We start from the raw sequence: 21,862 nt of genomic DNA on the forward strand, positions 1-21,862 counted from the left end.
GAACGTCGTGGTACGTAATTAATATTCATAAATCGAGCCTTCGCAGTGGTGGCGTTCATTTATATACACTTGTTTCCCGGTTTCAGAATGAGGAAACTGCTTCAGTTGCTGTGTTTTAGTTTTTTACATTTTTTTTTTTCAGTTGGCACGTATGTGACAGATCACGTGAAAACCACATGTGATTCATGCGATTTTAAACAAGTGTCATTTGATCGCTGTGAATAAGTGACAGCAGCAGCACAATGCATCACTGGAGTGTTTGTTCCCTTTCTTTACTCTTGATTGGCAGCTGTCTTTGTCAATACCAGCCTACGTGGGAATCAATTGATTCGAGACCTCTACCGGAATGGTTCGATCAAGCCAAATTCGGCATATTCATTCACTGGGGAGTGTTTTCAGTTCCCAGCTATGGCAGTGAATGGTTCTGGTAAGTCTGCAGCATCAGCGCGAATACAGTGTGTATGACACAAAAAGTACTGAAAGTATCACGGCATTACCAAGGTTCCACAATATTGTGTTGTTTTGCAGATGTATTGTACAACACCATGGTAATCTTTCAGGTTTGAGTTTTCTTAACAGTAGCCTACTGTCAAAATATAATTTTATCTCTCTACTAATATATGTTAAACAGTTCAATACCGCCTTTCTACAGTATCCATACACCGATACCTGCAGCGCTTTCTCACCGACAGCGAGTTCATGCACACCGCAGTTGTGCACAGCCAACTTAATCTGATATTTTAATCCAATCCACAAATTTGTTTGAAGAACCAAATTAGCCAGAGATCAGTTATCACGATTAGAAGATCTAGCATCTGTCAAATCATCTCAGATGTATTTAGCGAGGTACGAAGAATGGGCCGTTAATTTTCTCCAAAATAAAGCTCACCAAGGGCGTAGGTGAGCGTTGGTATGCTGCCTGTTATTATTATTTTGTAATAATAATAATAATAAAAATCTGTTTTATGTGTAGTGTTACTGGATAATTTCTTTCTATCTATCTATCTATCTATCTATCTATCTATCTATCTATCTATCTATCTATCTATCTATCTATCTATCTATCTATCTATCTATCTATCTATCTATCTATCTATCATAACTTTATGGAATTTATCTATAACCATTCATAAAATTCTAACATAACGGAGTGATTCTAAAAAAGAAATTATGTTAAATATTGAAACCGCCAGTAGGTGGCAGCGATTCGATGTTTTAATGAGTGAGCTACTTAAATTGTTCATTCAAGCCAATTCGTTCAAATGTCAGATTAATTAAGGAAGAAAACAAATACCAATGTGAATACTTTTGTCATTGATAAGACACTATTGAAAAAATGAAGTAACAAAACAGATGGCTTTTTTGGTAACTGGTTACAGTTACACTGATAGTTATGGCTAAATTGCAATGGATTAGCTAGCTAAAATATATGTGGAGTGTACCTAGCTATTACAATGTTTTCATACCTCCTTCTCAGTCTTTTTAACGTCCCTTATGCGCGTTCATTTAGGGATAAACCAAAACGTCCTATTTGACAGATACTTATCATCAGTAACAAAATTTCTCTGAATATGGTAGAAATCCGTTGCATTTCGTAGTTATTTCTGAATATAAAAATGTGAACATTTTCAAGCAAAGGCATCCCCCCTTTACCTTGGATTCAAGCAGGAGTGAGCCTGCAGTGTATTCATGCTTTGTGAGTTCAATCAGTTGTCTCCTCACATTCACAATAGTCTGACCCAGTAACATTGCCGGGATCAGTCCCGGAACGTGGCCTTCTTGAGATTTGCCTTCGAGGGAGTGGCATATCAATACATAGTCCTTCCATTCGGCCTGTCCCTTGCTCCTCATACCTTTACGAAATGTATGGATGTGGCTCTTTCTCCTCTGAGGCAGTTTGGAATCCGCATATTGAACTACCTCGATGACTGGCTTGTCTTAACCCAGTCGGAGACTGAGCTAGTATCCCACAGGTCCCTCCACCTCAACCAACTGGAGTGCTTGGGGCTCAAGGTCAACTTTGCCAAGAGTTCACTGCTTCCTAGCCGACTGATTTTGTTTCTGGGAACAGTTTTCGACTCAACCCAGATGAGGGCAGTGGTCTCGCCAGAATGGGTTCCGGCCATACAGCAGCTTGTGACAACCTTCAAAATTGGAACCTCTCTGACGCTCAGAACATTTAAAAGAATGCTAGGCCTCATGGCCTATGCATCGCTGGTACTACAGGGTCTGCTTCATATATGACCCCTAGAGTTCTGGCTGAAAACCGGAGTTCCATCCCACACCTGGCATCTGGGCAATTATGTATCAGGGTGAACCAGGCTTGCGTCACAGCCCTGTCTCCCTGGAAGGACCCTTGCTGGTACAAGCAGGGTGTGGCTCTAGGGATGGTGTACAGGAGAAAAGTTGTCTTCACAGACGCTTCCAAGACAGGCTGGGGAGCCCTGTGCGAGGGCAGATCAGCCTCTGGCACTTGGTCAAGCGAGGAAAGCAGGCTACACATCAACTGCCTGGAAATGCTGGCAGTCTGTCGAGCCTTTCAGTCTTTCCTGATTCTCCTGGCAGGACACCACGTCCTAGTCCGCTCCGATAGTGACTGTTGTGTCCTACATAAATCACCAGGGTGGGCTCTCTTCGAAGTGCCTTGTCACTCTAATAAAGAGTTTTCTGGGGTGGGCATGTTGCAATCTGCTTTCGCTGAAAGCAGCCCATGTGCCGGGAATATTGAACCAAGGGGCAGACATGCTGTCACGGAGCAATGTGTCCTCAGAAGAGTGGATGCTCCACCCTCAAACAGTTCAGAAAATCTGCGAAATCTTTGGGAAGGCAGAGGTCGACCTTTTTGCCTCTGAAGACAATTGTCATTGCCCAATCTATTTTTAAAGAAACAGGGATGTGCTGGCCCATGATTGGCCCATCCTCCTTCTTTATGCCTTTCCCCCGATCGCTCTGATCCCCCAGGTTGTCAGAAAAATCAGGGAACACAAACACAAGGTCCTCCTAGTGGCCCCGCTCTGGAGGAACCAGCATTGGCTCTCGGAGCTGTCTCAGCTGCTCACAGCGGTGCTGTGACTAATTCCCCTGAGATGGGGTCTCCTTTCTTAGGCAAACAGAACAATTTGGCACCCCCAGCCTGAGCTGTGGCCCCGGCATCTATGGTGGGAGCCTGTTGACCTCCCTGGGAATGTCCTTAATACTATTTCACCCGCTAGAGCCCCGTCTACAAGTCGCCTGTATGCCCTTAAATGGTCAGTCTTCTCCGCTTGGTGCACAGCCCGCGATGAATACATTTCTGCGTGTGACATATCTGATAGTGTCCTTCCTTCAAGAGCTGTTGGATAAGGGTCATACATCCTCCACTCTTAAGGTCTATGTTGCGGCTATAGCAGCTTTTCATGCTCCTCTAGCTGGACAGTCGGTGGGCAGGAACAACCTTGTTGTCCGTTTCTTGAAGGGGTCTAGGAGGCTAAACCTGCCTCGCCCCTTCACTGTTCAGAGCGCAGGTGATTACTCTCTCTGTGCTTCCTCCTTCTCTGGACGATCAGGAACTGAACTTAATCTGCCCAGTCAGAGCTTTAAGAACTTACATTGACCGTCCCACCTCATTCAGACAGTCGGAACAGCTCTTTGTATGCTTCAGGGCTGCACCAAAGGGCATCCGGTCACAAAGCTAACGCTATCCCGATGGATAGTTGACACAATAGTGCTTGCTTACTCCTCCTCAGAGTAAGAGCACACTCCACGAGAGATATCGCCTCATCCTGGGCTTGGTCCAGTAGTGTGTCCATTGCAGAAATCTGAGGTGGCTGGCTGGGCTTCACCGTTCACTTTCGCCAGGTTCTATAACTTGGATGTTCCTGCCCTACATGCGCTGTTTCTTTCTGTGAAATTACCTCTCAGAGTTCGATTCGCTGGGAACCTCGTTCCTGCCTTATGGATTCCACTAATCTCATGAAGAGGGTAAGGAGAGATGAGATGAGAATTAGCTGTGTTTCCATTACCTTTTAAATTGTGCAAATTGAAAATACGCTCAATGGAAACGTGTCAATTTCACAAAAACTCATTGCAAAAATGTTTTCTGCTCGCATGAGGTGGTTTTTCAGGGAATTTGAAAAAGGAATATTTCACAAAACTGCAATGGAAACATTCGCATTTACAGGTCACCTGACGTACAGTCATATCATCATTCTTTAAAGATAGCATGGTATGTTTGTACAGAAGACGAGAGAGGGGTGCTTTTCTTTTCTTACTTATTCATCTCTTTCCTCGCACCTCAGCTTCATCCCCTAGAGGCAACGGGAGGATGCAAGAAAAGAAAACGTAGACCAGGTAATCGTAGGAAAACTTATTTGTATATTGGAATATGCTTGATCCCTCAAGCTCGATCTAGGAAACCTTAAAGTTTGACATGTAATACTAATAGTATTAATCTATTAACAATTAATAATGAACATAATAGAAACTAATAGTATTAGATGTCTTTGCACCTGTGCGTCCTTGCTCATTGCTCCTCAGGAAGCTTCATCACGCCTTGTTCCTCACATCCTCACAGTGCTTTTATAGAATTAAAATGGTATTTATAGAATTAAAATGGCCTTCGAGATTTTCTTTGATCATTTTCCAGGTCACAGGCTGGAGGATGGAGGAGCGAAGAAATGAGGAAGCATCCATTGGATTATTGAGAAGCACCTAGGGAAGCATATATGAGGGAGAAGGGCTTCTAGAAGCCGTAGCAAATATTACACTCAAAATAAAGCTCTCTGATAGAAATATCTTTTGGAAAATGACTTATCGCGAGAGGAAAATGACTCATCGCAAGAGTTTTAGTCGCATGCCGTCATGTCGCAATAGTTTTTTTATCGACATTTAGAAAATATCACATTTCTGTAATGGAAACGCAGCTAATTGACAAATATCTTATCTTGTAAAATGTGTGGTCAGTACCCCCGCTCCCTAAGTAATGATGGGAGCGGGGGTAATGACTTACTTAAATGAAGTAAGTCATTACTTACTTCATTTAAGTAATGATGCTGAAAATTAGGGCTGGGCGATATATCGAATGCTTTTGTCATGCGCATTTCGTCAGTAAATCCGGTTCCCTGATTACCGCTAAATCGCCATCACCTGCTTTCAAATGAAGCGGCATTTTATAGACAGAACTGTAGTTCACTGATAAGCCATGCAATATCGCGTTCAATATCAGCGGCGATTCATATCGATATTGAACGCTATATTACGTAGCTTATCAGTGATCGTGATCGTGACGACACATTAATGTCCTAAGACACGAAACAATCGGTTTGTGCGAGAAACCGAACATTATTTAAATAATTTTTACCTCTAATACAACACTATGTCCAACTTCGTTCAGCTTCCTGTTAGTGAGGTCAAAAAATGCATTGTGATGACGGAAGTGATGTCTCGCCCATATACTTCAATGAGTGCGAGACATCACTTCCGTTGTCAGAGCGCGATCAGACCTCACTAACCGGAAGTTGAACGAAGTTGGACATAGTGGTGTACTAGAGGTAAAAAATTATATAAATACTGTTCGGTTTCTCGCACAAACTGATCATTTCGTGTCTTAGGACATCAATGTGCCGTCACGAGCCGCAGGGTTTAATTTGGATTTGTCTATGGAAGTTTTTTCGACTCTTATTGTTCAAGTTCCCAATCACTGCTATTATTTGACTGACAGACGGCAGCGGTTGCAGTTAAAAATCATAATTTGCGTTTGACTGAAGAAAAAAAGTCCTCTACATCTTGGATGCACTGGGGGTAAGCAGATAAACATCAAATTTTCATTTTTGGGTGAACTATCCCTTTAAATTGTAATAATATTTCACAATATTACTTTCGTGTCTGTAAAGCTGTTAATGGAAAATTAAAATGTTATTGGACAAAATAGATTTGGGCTAAGCCCCGAATATTTACAATGTCTGGCTCCGCCCCTGCCCATGTAATTATCATTGTACATTAATGTTAATCATTCAGTACTATATGGTATCGCAAGCTGCGTTCACTTGGCATTAACATGCAACGTCATATAAATCCCTGCCCAGTCTCTCTCCATGGCTGTCAGAAAATAATGGACAGATGCAGTTTTGATAAGAAATTACACTTCCTTGAAATTTACAATAAATAACAATCTTTAAAACTTATTTAAACTAATTTTTTCATTTTAGCTGTGCAACATTCTCTAAACAAGGCAATCGCGTATGTTTTTATTGTTTCAGTTTATTTATCTCCCATTTCTGTCAACGCTATAACGCTATAACCTATTACTTAATCTGGTGTCGTATAGCCTACCCTTGTTTAGTTCTAATGAATGCTTTTAATGCGATGTGCATTCTTTTATTTCTTTAATACAAAGATGTTCAGATTCTGCCATTTTCTACATATTTCACAATCTAAATGCTTGTGCACTCCTTCCAATCATGAAATGATGATGATAATAATAATAATCTTTTGATCATACAAGATTAATGTTGGGAAACTTCAATTAGTTAATTAAGTACTATATTTGTGATCGTTTGCCTACCGATTGTTGCCTACTTTTGTTGAATAACTCAAAAAAAATCCGTGCTGTGTGCACTGCATTGATAGAAGCTAAAGTGAAAGTTGTTTTACTCTAGGCCAGAACACACCAAGTCGACGGCGACTAACTAGTGGCGATGAAAGCAGACTGCGGGGTTGGCTCACGTCGGCAGCGTCTGTGTCCAAAGTTAACCTGACACCAAACCGACGCTCGACGGCCAAGTAGCACGTCAGTTCTGTGCCTGCGTGAGATGAAATGCCTTTCCGAACCAGCAGGCAGCAGTAGCTGAACAGTCAATCAGAATGATCAGATGGCCCGACGGACCGGCGAGCTCCGACGGCAATTCAACTTTTCGAATCGGCCAAAAAAAAGCAGACGAGGACCAACTTCAGCCGACGGTGCGGAACACACCGAGAACTTAGTCGGCCGACAAAGAAAAACTGTCCGACGGCAGACCGTCAGCATTGTGTGTTCCTGCCTTAAGCTTCAAATGGCTTCATAAGGCAGGAACACACCAAGCCGACGGTCAGCCATCGGGCAGTTTTTCTTCGTCGGCCGAATAAGTTTTCTCTGTGTGTTCTGCAACGTCGGCTGAAGTTGGTCCTCGTCTGCTTTTGAAACGGCGTCGGAGCTTGCCGGTCTGTGGGGCCATCTGATCATTCTGATTGGCTGTTCAGCTACTGCCGCCTGCTGGCTCGGAAAGGAATTTCATCTCACACAGGCGCAGAACTGACGTGCTACTTGGCCGTCGGTTTGGTGTGTCAGGGCAACTTTGGACACAGACGCTGCCGACGTGAGCCAACCCCACAGTGCTTTCATTGCCACTAGTTTGTCGGCATCAGCTTGGTGTGTTCTGGCCTTTAGGGCCGTTACATAGTCAACGTGAGAAACGTGAGCAAGCAACGCGAGCGACGCGCTCCCTTTCATAGTCTAAACAGAGGACGCAAACGTCACGGGCGATGCGTGTATGCAATACACCGCTCACGCAACAGGGGATAGTAGAGTCGGGTGATATTCAGATCAAAATGGCAACTGAAGAGGAGTGTATTCTGTTGCTGATTTTACATCGGCGGCAACAAAGGCAACGCAGAGATAGACGGTGGTATGTTCGCCCTTTAAATCAAAAAAGAGATCAGGATGGGGAGTTTGTCTCTGGTGCTTCCCATGCGAAGCCTGGACGATGAGAGACATTTCCAGTATTTTAGGATGAATACAAGTTCGCATAATTTTTCCTCTTCGCCCGCCATTGTATTCAAACCTTCTTCTTCTGTAAACACAATATACTTGAATTAATGTACAATACTTGCAATGTCGCCCCCACTGACAACGCATAGTATTGCGTGCATCGGCGCGTCGCGTATCAAAAACTAGGACGACACATTTGGCTACGCACCGACGCATAATGGCGGCCGAAGCGTAACGATGCGTAGCCTCGGGGACGCGTATGTGTACAGATGCGTTGACTATGAAACGGCCCTTATGCCTTTCGAACGCGCCTAATTTAAATATTGTGCGGGAAACAGAAATCCAATCGGTTATCCAGATAGAGAGGCCAAATGTAAACGGACTGTGTCCTGAAATGATCCGATCTGCTTTGCAAAGAAAATGAAGCCTATATTTGTAAAATGAGTATATTTTACATGTATATTTTTATTTTACATTAATTCCATGAAAATATTGCATGATGTGAAAATATTTCCCCATACCTCCTCCAGACATTTTACCTTTTGAGTTATATCGAAATACTGTAATATAATTCATTTAAAAATGCAACTTACCTCAATTAAAGTTTCAATAAATGGTCACTTTATGACAGTGTTTTTGTGTTTGCATATTTGAGGTTAATTGTACTTAATAGTTTTGTTTTCCAACAGGTGGTACTGGCAGGGCAAGAAAATCCCATCTTATGTTAAGTTTATGGAGCAGAATTATCCAACTCGCTTCACCTACGCAGACTTTGCACCTCAGTTCCAGGCTGAATTCTTTGATCCTGTAGAGTGGGTTGACATTTTTGCCTCATCTGGAGCCAAATATATTGTGCTCACAACCAAACACCATGAAGGTTTGTAAGAAATGACTGCACCGACTGCATTTGCATTTAATTTTTGCATATATGTCAACCGATTATTTTAATGTTACATAAAAAAAAAAAATACTGTAAAAATGCCATGGTAAAAACCTGTTAATTGGTTAACTATAAAATACCTTACTATAAATGGTTTAACATCACATTCTATAAAACAAATGTATGTTTTTAAGTAAAAACTATGATTAACTATATAACTTGCAGTGAAAACAGTAAAAGGTCATGTTAATCTTTTGTGCAAATCCAGAGTTGAATTGACCCTTGTTTGTGAAGCAGTCCGGCGTAAAATGACGGCATGAAACAACACTCTACTACAACAACTGTTCCTTTTCTCTAAAGCAGCTCAACATGGCCTAGGGCTGCACGATTAACCGCATGCGATTGTCATGCGTGTCTCATCAGTAAAGCCGGTTCTGTGATTAGCGGTAAATGTCCATCACCTGCTTTCAAATGGAGCGGCACTTAATATACAGAGCCGTAGTTCGCGGGCAAGCTACGCAATATCGCGTTCATAATCGCAGATGAATCGCCTTCGATTATGAACACGATATTGCGTAGCTTGTCCGCGAACTACGGCTCTGTATATTAAGTGCCGCTCCATTTGAAAGCAGGTGATGGACATTTACCGCTAATCACAGAACCGGCTTTACTGATGAGACACGCATGACAATCTCATGCGATTAATCGTGCAGCCCTAACATGGCCCCTTTGTTATGTGTTCTCGGGGGCGGGGTTTATGTAAATTTTGGGGTTTGTGATGTCACCAACCCGGAAAGAAGCCCATTGTAGTCCCTACCAGCTGTTTGTTGTAGTCCTTAAAAAGCAATTTCTGTAAAAGAAAATATCTCCCTTTATATTGAACTTTGAGCATTGTAACTTTGCAGATGTTTTTTTAATGCTCAAACAGGAACATTGCACACTAACTAAAGTTAAAAAAAGTCAAATCATAATCAAGGACCCCTTAAAAATATACAGGCACCAATATGCCATACCGCAATACCTGAAACATGGGCTGCATCCGAAAGATAAAAAATGCTGCCTTCAGAGGATGCATTCCACTGTAGGAAGGCATAAAGGCACCAAATAGTACTATGCCATATAATATTACATTACATTACATTACATTACAGTGGTATAGTTCTATTTGTTTAAGGGGAACAACAAAAGGTTTATGTGTGAATAACATGAAAACAGGTCATACCACCCCAAAATAAAAATAAAAATAATGCCAGTGTTTGTAAAGACAATATTTTCATGCAGTTAAACACATTTCCACATGTCATCTTCAGACAGATTACTTCTGAATTTTATATAAAAAAATACTGTACAATGGAATACACTATAAAATCACAATGCAAAAAAATCACTTTTTTTTTTTTTTTAATTGAAGTCCCAAACATGTTCTTGATAGGGTTTGTGCGATTCACCTGTGTGTTTCAATTCCTCAGGCTTTACACTGTGGGACTCAAAGTACTCATGGCCCTGGAACGCAGTGGCGGTTGGGCCGAAGCGGGATCTGGTGGATGATATTGCCAATGCTTTGCGGACACACAGTGATTTGCGTCTGGGGCTTTACCATTCTTTGTTTGAGTGGTTTAACCCTAAGTTCAGAGCCGATGCTGACAACCACTTCAAAACCAATGTGTTCCCTACTACAAAGAGCCTGCCTGAGCTGTACGAGATAGTCAACAAGTTCAAACCTGAAGTGCTGTGGTCTGATGGTGATGGAGATGCACCCGACTCTTACTGGAACAGCACAGGGTTCCTCGCCTGGCTTTATAACGAGAGGTAAGGCCACCTTAACAGAAGTGTCATGATTACAAACCAAGAAACCGGGAGGAGGTCTAAAGGCAATATCAAATGATCATATTTAATGTCTATTTCACTTGTGATCCTCAACAGACAAAGAAGGCTGATTAAAAAAAACTTTTTTTTTAATAAAATTAATGTACTGTATTTTGTTTCAATAATATTTATTCTTTAATAATTTGTATTTTAGTATTTCATGGTACCAGACAATATTCATATCTTAATATTTTCAGTTACTAACAATAACAATACAGTGGCATGCAAAAGTTTGTGAACCCCTTGCAGAATCTGTGAAAATGTGAATAATTTTATCAAAATAAGAGAGATTATACAAAATGCATGTTATTTTTTTATTTAGTACTGTCCTGAGTAAGATATTTTACATAAAAGATGTTTACATATAATCCACAAGACAAAAAAGTAGCTGAATTTATTAAAATATCTCTGTTCAAAAAACTGTTTTTTTTGTTTTGTTTTGTTTTGTGATGGTTGTTCATGAGTCTGTTGTTTGTTCTGAGCAGTTAAACTGAGCTCTGTTCTTCAGAAAAATCCTCCAGCTCTTGCAGATTCTTCAGTTTTCAAGGACTTTTTGCATATTTGAATCCTTTCCAGCAGTGACTGAATGATTTTGAGATCCGTCTTTTCACACTGAGCACAACTGAGGGACTCAAACTCAACTATTAAAAAAGGTTCAAACATTCACTGATGCTCCAGAAGAAAACACGATGCATTAAGAGCCGTGGGGTGAAAACTTTTGAACAGGATGAAAAAGTTCAATTTTTTTTCAAAGTTCCAAATATTTCTTATTTTGTTAAAATATATATATATTTTTTTTTTTTTCATTTAGTACTTCGCTTCGGAAGCAATAGAAGATACTTGCATGTTTCCCGGAAGACAAATTAAATACAATTTACCTTGATCTTTAAATTCAAAAAGTTTTCACCTCCCGGCTCTTATTGCATCGTGTTTCCTTCTGGAGCATCAGTGAATGTTTGAACCTTTTTTAATAGTTGAGTTTGAGTCCCTCAATTGTCCTCAGTGTGAAAAAAAACGGATCTCAAAATCAATCAGTCACTGCTGGAAAGGGTTCAAATATGCAAAAATACTTGAAAACTGAAGAATCTGCAGGAGCTGGAGGATTTTTCTGAAGAACAGAGCTCAGTTTAACTGCTCAGGACAAACAAGAGACTCATGAACAACCATCACAAAACATAAAAACAGTCATGGATCATCAGGTAACCACACACAGTATTGAGAATCAATAGTTCCCAAACTTTTGAGTTATTTTAATAAATTCGGCAACTTTTTTGTCTTGTGGATTATATGTAAACATCTTTTATGTAAAATATCTTACTCAGGACAGTACTAAACAAAAAATAACATGCATTTTGTATGATCTCTCTTATTTTGTTAAAATTATTCACATTTTCACAGATTCTGCAAGGGGTTCACAAACTTTCACATGCCACTGTATATACTCAGACAGATAGACACACACACATACATAAATATAAAAATACTGTAATACAATGGAATATATTAAAAAAGAATTTATTTTTTAAGGGAAAAAAAATATATGTTTTTAAAAACATTAAAAATATATATATCAAATACTCTAGTTGCTGATAAGATTCTAAATTATACAAATTAATAGAAATATTATGGAAAAAAATCTAATTTTCATTTACTGCAGTGTGGTGTATTGTGTATTGTATTATGTATTATGTGTACACACGGGTTAGGTTTTGCATTTGTATATATTTAAACATAGATGCAAAGGCTACTTCCTTGTGGCTGTAGATTTTACCTCAGAAATTGCTCTGAATTTTCATATTTTATACATTTCCTGTTCATTTAATTTTCCACCACAAAGATCACAAGTATGATAGTTATGTTTTTTTTTGTTTTTTTTTCAAGAACATGCATTCTTTTCTAATCACATCCAGAATTTAGCAAGTGGCACTGTTACGTCCAAGTCTAGGAGCATTGAGGAGTAACATAAATGAAGAACGTCACATAAGGAAAGTGTAGATTTGCTTTAATTGTAGGAGCAATTAATAGTTTCTTTAGTTTACTTGCCACTATGTCAGCTTCAGAAATGGGAAAACAAAAACAAAACAAAAATTAGCTATTTTTAAAAGACTACCTTATCTTAGCAAAGAAAAATTAAACAAAAATACATCCCACTTCCCTTTCTCCCTATCTGTTCAAAACCAGCTTTTAAACAAATTTCCTATTTACAGATTACCTTTTAACAGGGTTCCTACGCGGTTTGGAAAAGTATAGAAAAGTATGGAATTTGATTTGAGTTTTTTCCAGTTCTGGAAAAGTATGGAAAAAAGAAATCAGAGTATGGAAAAATATTTGTGTTTCCAGACTATTGCCTCTATTCAGTTTTGTAATTTATTATACCTGCAAACTAGTCACTTTGTGGCGAAATTAGCAGTTTTGAATCAAAATACATAATTTATGTGAATCGTTTACATCCGAAGAGTTATTTTTTCGGGGTGAGTGACTGTGTGACACAAGATTCTCATAAGAATTGCAAATGGGCTACTATTTTTCCATAGACTGGAGTTAGTCACTATCTTTCTTGGCGCTCTGTAGCGTGACCAGCCATCTCTTTGGCTTTACTAGTTACAACACAAAATGATTGAACATCTGAAGGTATATTGAAAGATACAGTACAACTTACCAAAATCTGTCATGTCACATGCAATTGATTAATCAGCGTTTCAACCGCAGAAAGGCGTCAATAAAACAGCTTGTAAAAATGTCACATTTAGCCTACCTCAGAAAAGCCTTACAATGTCCAATAACTCATCATTTAGCTACAAAAATGAACTTTGAGAGGAGCATTTTGATAAATATATGCTCTATAGGGTATTACATATTCATTGTATTTGTACTTAACATGTGCTTCTATATTGAATACATAAATCTGTTTTATGACAGTCACCATTTAAATGTTTAGGCCTACATAAAGAGTAGAAAAATAATTGTCACTTTTATTATAACGTTATTATAAAAACTTCCTTATGTGTAAGTTAGCCTATATATAAGTAACTTACGATCAATTTAACCTAATATTATAATGACGTACCAGCTGTGGTTCCCTGTATTGTTTACAGCATTAGTTGAGAGATTTTTTTCTTTGAGGAAATTTGCCATGTACTGTACCTGATAGGCCCAAATTAATCAATACTGAATCAAAGGTAATCAAATCAAAATCAAATTGCAAGCTTCTGAATCAAAATCGCATTCAATTATGAAATTTGTCAATGCTCAGCTCTGGTGCCAAAATGTTTTATTTTTAATTTTTTACTTGAAGCAAATGTTGTTTTTTCCATTTATGTTCTTTTCAGAGTGCACCAGAATGCTTCCTTTACATGTTAAAATCACAAAAATCTTCTCCTGGGGAAGGATGCCCCCAGACCCCCTACAACTATCTACTTTCTACATGTCACCTTTTTCACCTCTCTTCACTTTGCAAATATGTTTATAGAGTTACGAATTTCTAAAATATTACGGAAACTGCTTGTGCTACTCATACTCGTAGGCTACTCTATAAAAATACTTTGATACATATAATATATGATACATATAATGTCGAGAACAGAGCAGATGGATAAATCACAGAAGGATCTCTATAAAGGAAATGTATCGAATTAATAGACAAATTAAATATTCACGCCTATGTAGCGAGTGGTATGGCCGGAAAGGGAAACAAACTAAGTCATGACAACTTGTTAAACGGAATATATTAGTACTTGTAGATTTTATCCCCAACAAAAGTTACAGAGGTACGTGGTTTTTAAGAAGAGAAGGGCCTAGGACATGAATACTAAATACAAAACTTTATTTCAACAATCAAACACTAATTTAAAAATCACTAAAAGACTGTAGGACCCGGACTACAAACATGAAGCAGTGACATTTCCTCTCTCAAGATCCATTAATCAGTTCATGTGAGTACAGTTGTTCAATATTAATATTATAAAGCGACGAGAATATTTTTGGTGCGGCAAAAAAACAAAATAACAACTTATATAGTGATGGCCATTTTCAAGACACTGCTTCAGGAAGCTTCGGAGTGTTATGAATCTTTTGTGTCGAATCATGATTCGGATCACGTGTCAAACCGTCAAACTGCTGAAATCACGTGACTTTGGCGCTCCGAACCGCTGATTCGACACACTGATTCATAATGCTCCGAAGCTTCCTGAAGCAGTGTCTTGAAATTGGCCGTCACTATATAAGTCGTTATTTTGTTTTTTTGCCGCACCAAAAATATTCTCGTCGCTTTATAATATAAATATTGAACCACTGTACTCACATAAACTGATTTAAATATTTAGTACATTAATGGATCTTGAGAGAGGAAATGTCATTGCTCCCTATGCAGGCCTCACGGAGCCATCGGATTTCAATAAAAATATCTTAATTTGCATTCTGAAGATTAACGAAGATCTATACGGGTGTGGAACGGCATGAGGGTGAGTAATAAATGACAGAATTTTTGATTTTTGGGTGAACTAACCCTTTAAGATCCCTCTGAAAAAAATCAGCTATCTACTATAAAGTCATTACATTTTTTAATTTTGTACTGTTTGACATTCTTTTTTTATTTTGTCAAAATACAAGGTTAGTTTTGAATGGTCAATGGCGAAAAATGCTTTTTGGCAACAGATTAGTGTAATTGCTGCTTCTACCAGCAGGGGCTCACTTGGCTATTTTAACTAGCTAAATCTTGCCCAATTGATGAGATGGTCCTCACTGCAGAACACAAGGTCCAGGGGGCGAGATTGGATCCAGATCCAACTCCTCCCACTTTATATACTTTGCTCCACCAGAAGAACCAGCATATGAGAAGCGTTCACTTCAGCCTGCGATGGACAATCCAACCCAGCCCACATCCAAGTGTGACGTCAGTAGCCAGGCCAATGTCACCCTGCAGCAGATTCTTAAAATTATATTGGTCATGTCAATCACCATACTGATTGACTACATCAAACACTGATCCCTAAACCTACCCGTCAGCACCCCCTGATCTGGATCCAACCTCACCCCCTGGATCTTGTGTACTGCAGTGAGGAGCTACTGCCATTGATTGCCTCAATCAAAAGATTTTTACTTAAATTTATCTGCTAAACGCTTATTTAGTCAGTGTTTTGGAGTACACTAGTGTATAGATGAACTCAAAGCAAACAGACGTAGACTGAAGACTTTCATTTTGATTTAATTTCATAATAACATTGTAGAGAACCAAACAATTTGCTTACTAGAACTGTCTAAGTGAAGTCATGTCGCCTAAATGATGGCAAATGTGTGTTTTCAGCCCTGTGCGTGACACTGTTGTGACCAATGACCGGTGGGGATATGGCAGCATATGTAAACATGGTGGATATTACACCTGCTCAGATCGGTACAACCCAGGACACCTGCTGAAGCACAAGTGGGAGAACTGCATGACCATTGACCAGAAGTCATGGGGCTACAGGAGAGACGCCAAACTCAGCGATTACCTCAGTATCGAAAAGCTGATAGGAGTGAGCTTTACATTTACATTCAATCACTATGACACTTGTGTGCACATGACTTACAAATGATGAATGCTGCAGCAAGCAAGTGTGTATTTTGATGCCAAACTTTTCAGTTTTGTTCAGTGCATGGATCCATTTCTGCTGTTTTGGTCACCATGATTTTTCAAAGTAAGTCAGGTTCCTGGATCAACATATTTAGTTAACATTCCTGTCTGAAACCTAACCTTATCCATACCCCTAAACCTAACCCTACCCATAACCTTTCTCTAAAATCAGAGGGGAAAAAATAGATGAATAACACTTAGTTACATAAACTGTAAACTTGTCCCTCAAATCTGATTGGTTGATTGGAATGTTGTTCCAGGATCAAAAAAGATGGTGATTCTGGAACATGTTGTAATCGTGAAATCATGTTCACCCTACTGTTTTGATGAATATTGTGATTTATTGTGGAAATTAGCATGGTTGAGGTAATTTTTTACCTTAATTTGCTGTAAGAACCAGTAAAATGTATACCATTATTATTATTATTATTAGTGCAATTTACAAACTATAAGCACCTTTATTAGTATTGCTTATAGTTCAAGTGGCTTGTATGGTTTACTGTGGTTATCAAAATGGACTTGAGTGTGAGCTCTTTTTCTAGTAAGCAACCATATAGCAACATGTTGTGATGGTGAGTTTGCATGGGTAAACACTGATTACATTTTCTTCTGACAATATAAATATATATATATATATATATATATAAATATATATATATATATATATATATATAAAAATGTCAATTTTATATAAAAGTAAAAGGCAAGAACATTAAGAAGTCCTCTGTTTGTCTTGCAGACTCTTGTGGAGACCGTGTCCTGCGGGGGGAATCTGCTGTTGAATGTGGGCCCCACACATGACGGCCGCATTGTGCCCATATTTGAGGAGCGTCTGCGGCAGATGGGTCAGTGGCTTAAGGTGAACGGAGAGGCCATTTACAACAGCAGTGCATGGAGAGTTCAGAACGACACTGCCACTCCTGGAGTTTGGTCAGTTACATTATGATTTCTCTCTCATGTACAGTAACGTGCTACAAAAATTTCTGTTTGTGTCTTTGCCTCTGTTTCTCTCTTCAACTGTTTCATCTCTTTCACCTTTATTTGCTTTTAAATTAAAGTATAATTTTGTTTTGTCCTCACAGGTATACATGGAATCAGAAGGAGAAAGCAATCTATGCTATTTTTCTTTCATGGCCCAATGATGGGTACGTTGTCCTGAACGACCCCATTGTGTCAGCAGACAAGACTCGGGTAATGTATATTGTAGAAATTATATATATATAGATTCTTATTGAATGATTGATTGTTTGTTTGTTAAGCCCGGCCTTAAAACTTAGTGACCAACCATACCTTAGCAGCTGTTGCCATCTCATCAGATGACAAATTAACGTTAGAGATTAGAATGTACATAAATTGAAACGCTAATATGACTGTATTTAGTAACGCTAATACATACTAAATACAGTCACGCAGTGCTGATGTTGTTAACATTAACAATTTGAGAACAAAGTATAACAATAATAATAATTTTGCATGGTTTGATGTGATTCGAGCAAAATGGTTGTTAGATTTAATCACCATAATTTACTTAGAAATTAATAATTTTACTCAGCAAGGTTGCATTAAATTGATCAAAAGTGGCAGTAAAGACATTTACAATATTATAAGTTTTTTTTATTTCAAGTAAATGCTGTTTTTTGGAACTTTCTATTCATCAAAGAATCCTCTAAAACGTGTCACAGTATCCACAAAAATATGAAGCAGCACAAATGTCAAAATTGATGATAATAATAATAATATTTCTTGAGCAGCAAATCAGCATAGAATGGCAATTATAATTATGAAGGGTCATGTGACACTGAAGACTGGAGTAATGATGCTGAAAATTCAGCTTTGATCACAGGAATACATTTATATTTATGTTTAAATTGTATTTAAATAGAAAACAGTTATTTTAAATGGTAATACTATTTCATTTCAATATTTCTAAACAATATTACCAGTTTTACTATATTTTTGATCAAATAAATGCAGCCTTGGTGAGCATGAGAGAGTTTTGATCCCGATCCAAGACTTTTTAACAGTATTGTTTGTACTGATTCTTATTCAGTTTCAGAGTTTTTTTTTTTTTTAATCAAATTACTGCGTATAAAAAATGCTTTGCAATGTCACATTTCATGCAAATAGAGTACCCCAGGGATGACGCGTTTTTGTAGGCCAACCCGGAAGTTAGCGCCGCACGGGTTCCCTCGGTTGAAAGCCTATTCATTTTTCACATAGACTTTTGGAAAATCGCAGAAAATAAGCTCTGTGTTAAACAAAGGGTTATGACACTTACACGTTTTGTCTATCAAGATAATCTTTACAAGTTAACACAACATTTATAGATTTTGAAGCCTAAATAAAGTGGTCAGATATAAAAGGCTAATAGTAGGCTATAAACGGACTACAGCACACCATGGTCGCGGATCAACATCACCACCAAGCTTCCTCAAACTTTATTTAGAAAACAACTCTATTTAAAAACATGCTCGCTGATTATGATCTGCACTGTTATTAATACTTATCCACTTTTTCATGAGAAATGCTGTCCAAATGTCCTGTTTGTCATGATGACGTCTAAAGTCCCCAGCAAAGGAAGTAGTTCCTTTTAACAATTTGTTAGCAACCGCCGATTTTAAGACACAGTAAAAGTTTTAAAAAATCACAAGTGGGTTATAACTGGTGTGTTTTATGCCATAGATCAAAACGTGAAAGTATTTAGAGGCTTTGTTAACCACAGACCTTATTTCAGGCGATTTAGCAAAAACCCATTCAAAAAACCCATAGACTTTACGGCGTTGGAACCGGAAGTCCTAAAATACTAACTCGCTTCCGGGTTTTGCCTACAAAAACGCGTCATCCCTGGGGCACTCTATATCCTGCCTGACTCTGAGTCATTTAATTGCCATTCACAAATCTGCATTTTATTCCTGTGGGAATGTCTGAGCAAGTGACCTCTGCCTTAAAGGTGCAGTAAGAGAAACACTGTTGATATTTGAAATCAACCCAAAAAACACAACCCTCCCTTCATTGCTCCGCCTCCAAAATGTAAAGCAAAAAGCAAAGCAAAGATGATGAACGGATGTCAAGGAAGAACAAAAAATTAACATAAAATACACAGAAGAATATACAATTTAGCCAATTTGTTAAACTGATTGAAACTCTTCACATCCAGATAGCAATCAATGATAGAAGTGGTCTAAATATTAAAACATGTACATCTAGGGCCCAAAAAATGTTCATCCAATCACATTTTTTCAGTCTGAATGCAATGATATATTTGTAGACCGTCACCAGGCGCCGTAAACGAACAGCAGCCACCTTTTACAATTCCTCCTGAACCAAAAACGATGAGCTTTTGCTGCGTTAACTTCACGCCATGTCGTAACACATGATGGTGTACCCGCTGTTCACGTCCTCAGACTCAGAATTATGCCTTTCTATGTCAATACTATCAACGCCGAAATGAATCTGCAGCAGTCAGGTGGTACAACTAGAGCTTTGTAAGTTGTTTATGATCATTACTATTGTAATGTTGTGTGCTTTGAAAGATGAGGTAATTTAACGCCGTCTCTCATCTTGTGACGCTTTGCAGACTCTGCTGTGTCAGTTCATGTGTTTTGAAGGAGGCGTGGTTTGGAGACCCTCTGAAGGGAGGGTGGGATCTCATGCTTTCAAAGCTAGTTTGCTATTGCTAGCCATTCCGAAATCACCTACTCTATCATTAATGCAGTTCATTGTAAAAAACATTTAGACAAAATTGCCTTGTGCCTCTAATTATTTATTATATTATTATACATTTTATATTATATGAATTATAATTATTTATAATATAGTCAAATAATTATTATATTAATTGACAATGAATTAATATTCAACTTAAATTTATATAAATATATACATATAAATATAAAAATACAAGCTTTAATTTATAAAACTTCTAAAATGACTACGCTTACGTGTTTTCTTTTGTGAACAGGAAGGCCTGCTTTCGCTTGGGTCTCTCCCGTGCTGGAAAGCTATTCTAATATTAACGTGGGTCTTAAAGCTCTTACCTGATCATAAACCCTTTTTTTCAGTGATATTCTTCTGACTTTTTTGTAATGTTGTGTTGTGCCCGGTTCGATCCACTTTCAACAGCGTTTCTCAGAAATGCTTACTGTATTGTCAATCTGGGAGCTTAGCGAAGACTTGTTTAATTATTCAGAGCTGTTTTCTGAGCATCACATCTGAAGCAAAACCTTTCTTTTTCTTCCTTCAAACCTTTTCCAAATTTCCAAATCAGGTGGTGCTGATTGGCTATCAGGCCCTCTCGTGGAAGTCCATGAGTCCCACAGGTCTGAAGGTTCATCTGCCCCAGCTGGCCCCGAGTCAGATGCCCTGCTCCTGGGCTTGGACTCTGCGACTGACTGGTGCGGTGTAGCCAGAGGGTAGCAACACAGTTAGTTGCTGCTTTAGGACAAATGAAGCCAAAGATTGAAGGCACTATATCTTCCCCCACCTTTTACATTTAAATAATAATACAACAAAAATAATTTACATTTTTATTCACATCTTTATCAGATCATTAAATTTTTTAATTGTTGCATAGTGTATCCTAGTAGGGGCGCAAAGTGGAGAGGTGTGCTCTAGCTTTGCTAAGAGATCAGACTGGAAATGTTAAAACTTGTGAAAAAAAAACTTTAAAAAGTAAGCCGTGTGCAGCACCTGACAGAACATTCTAGCAACCGCATAGCAACACACTTATATCTCTGAACATCTTAGTAACTGCAAAGTGAAGGATCTAAGGATTTTCAGTAACCTGTGTTTTTTTTATTCAATTTATTTTATAATAATGAATCATTTATGCAGTTGTTATTTGATTTATCATTTAATCATTTATTCATCATTTTCTATTATTCAACTGATTTTATATGACTTATTACTTCCATTCTATTGTTGTTTTATCTTATGATTATGGGGTTTCATAGAATTTAGAATGCTTGTCTCCACAAATAAGAGATAAGAGAAATATCGCCATTTCAAGGCTTTATGGGATGTTGTTGTGAAGCAATTGCGCTGGTCAGATGAAGTCTGGGCATTGAAACGCACATGACTAAGATTATTCAACGTGTGGGGTCGGATCTGATATTTCTGATGTGCAGATCCATCCGATCTAACAATAGCAATTTCTGTTAAACACCTGCTTCATCCTGGTGTCATGATGGTGACTTTTGCACAGGCGAAAATATAATGGTTTCTTAAGAAATGCACATTGCAACAATGTATAAATTAACTAAATAAAAAAAAAAAGAGAGAGAGAGATTTTTTTTTCAGAACCACATTTTAGTATTTTTGTATGAGATAAATGATTGCTGTTTTGTATGTTTGCATTATTATCTTTTAAAATGAATAAACTGATAAATTAAATTGTTTGATTAGCCTCACAGTGTCTGTTTTGAAATAATTTTTTTATATTTCTGAATATAACAGAAACAGGTGAGCTAAATGTTTAAATAATTACACATGCAGCATAAATGAGTACACCCCTTTGAACAAATACAAAAAAAAGAGAAAAAAAACCCTTTATACGATTCATGGAAAATGGCAGAACTGAAATGTATTCAACATACTTAATTAAAACAGAAAAATATATGTCATTAATATCTGTAAAATAAGTAAATTAGCCAATTGTGTTTAAATGAAGGATTGCAGAAATGAGTACACCCTAGATTTAATTCAACAAATGGAGCATCTTCTGTTTCAATTTTTGTTTCAAGTTGTGTGTGAATTCATGACAGCATTGATAAAGCAGAACTCC

At 38.1% G+C, this 21,862-nt stretch overlaps 1 protein-coding gene across 2 annotated transcripts; it reads left to right on the forward strand.

Moving 5' to 3' along the window:
• The first annotated feature begins 59 nt into the window (after nucleotides 1-59).
• On the forward strand, nucleotides 60-21,476 carry fuca2 (alpha-L-fucosidase 2). Of its 2 annotated transcripts, none has more exons than XM_067367147.1 (7): nucleotides 60-427; nucleotides 8,413-8,600; nucleotides 10,073-10,412; nucleotides 15,772-15,982; nucleotides 16,820-17,010; nucleotides 17,163-17,271; nucleotides 20,348-21,476. In XM_067367147.1, exons 1-7 carry the CDS (start codon nucleotides 243-245, stop codon nucleotides 20,483-20,485), a joined length of 1,362 nt encoding a protein of 453 aa, XP_067223248.1. In that variant the 5' UTR covers nucleotides 60-242; the 3' UTR covers nucleotides 20,486-21,476. The 2 variants fall into 2 exon arrangements, with proteins under 2 accessions (XP_067223248.1, XP_067223249.1); XM_067367148.1 differs by lacking the exon at nucleotides 60-427 and adding an exon at nucleotides 4,276-4,329.
• Nucleotides 21,477-21,862: the final 386 nt, after the last annotated feature.

This window comes from Chanodichthys erythropterus, chromosome 18 (genome assembly GCF_024489055.1).
Source record: "Chanodichthys erythropterus isolate Z2021 chromosome 18, ASM2448905v1, whole genome shotgun sequence".
Taxonomy (NCBI): domain Eukaryota; kingdom Metazoa; phylum Chordata; class Actinopteri; order Cypriniformes; family Xenocyprididae; genus Chanodichthys; species Chanodichthys erythropterus.

Coding starts and splice junctions, on each gene's coding strand:
- fuca2 (XM_067367147.1), top strand. CDS start 243: ATGCATCACTGGAGTGTTTGTTCCCTTTCTTTACTCTTGATTGGCAGC. Junction 15,983..16,819: donor GTATCGAAAAGCTGATAGGA/GTGAGCTTTACA, acceptor TTTGTCTTGCAG/ACTCTTGTGGAGACCGTGTC. Junction 17,011..17,162: donor ACTGCCACTCCTGGAGTTTG/GTCAGTTACATT, acceptor TTGTCCTCACAG/GTATACATGGAATCAGAAGG.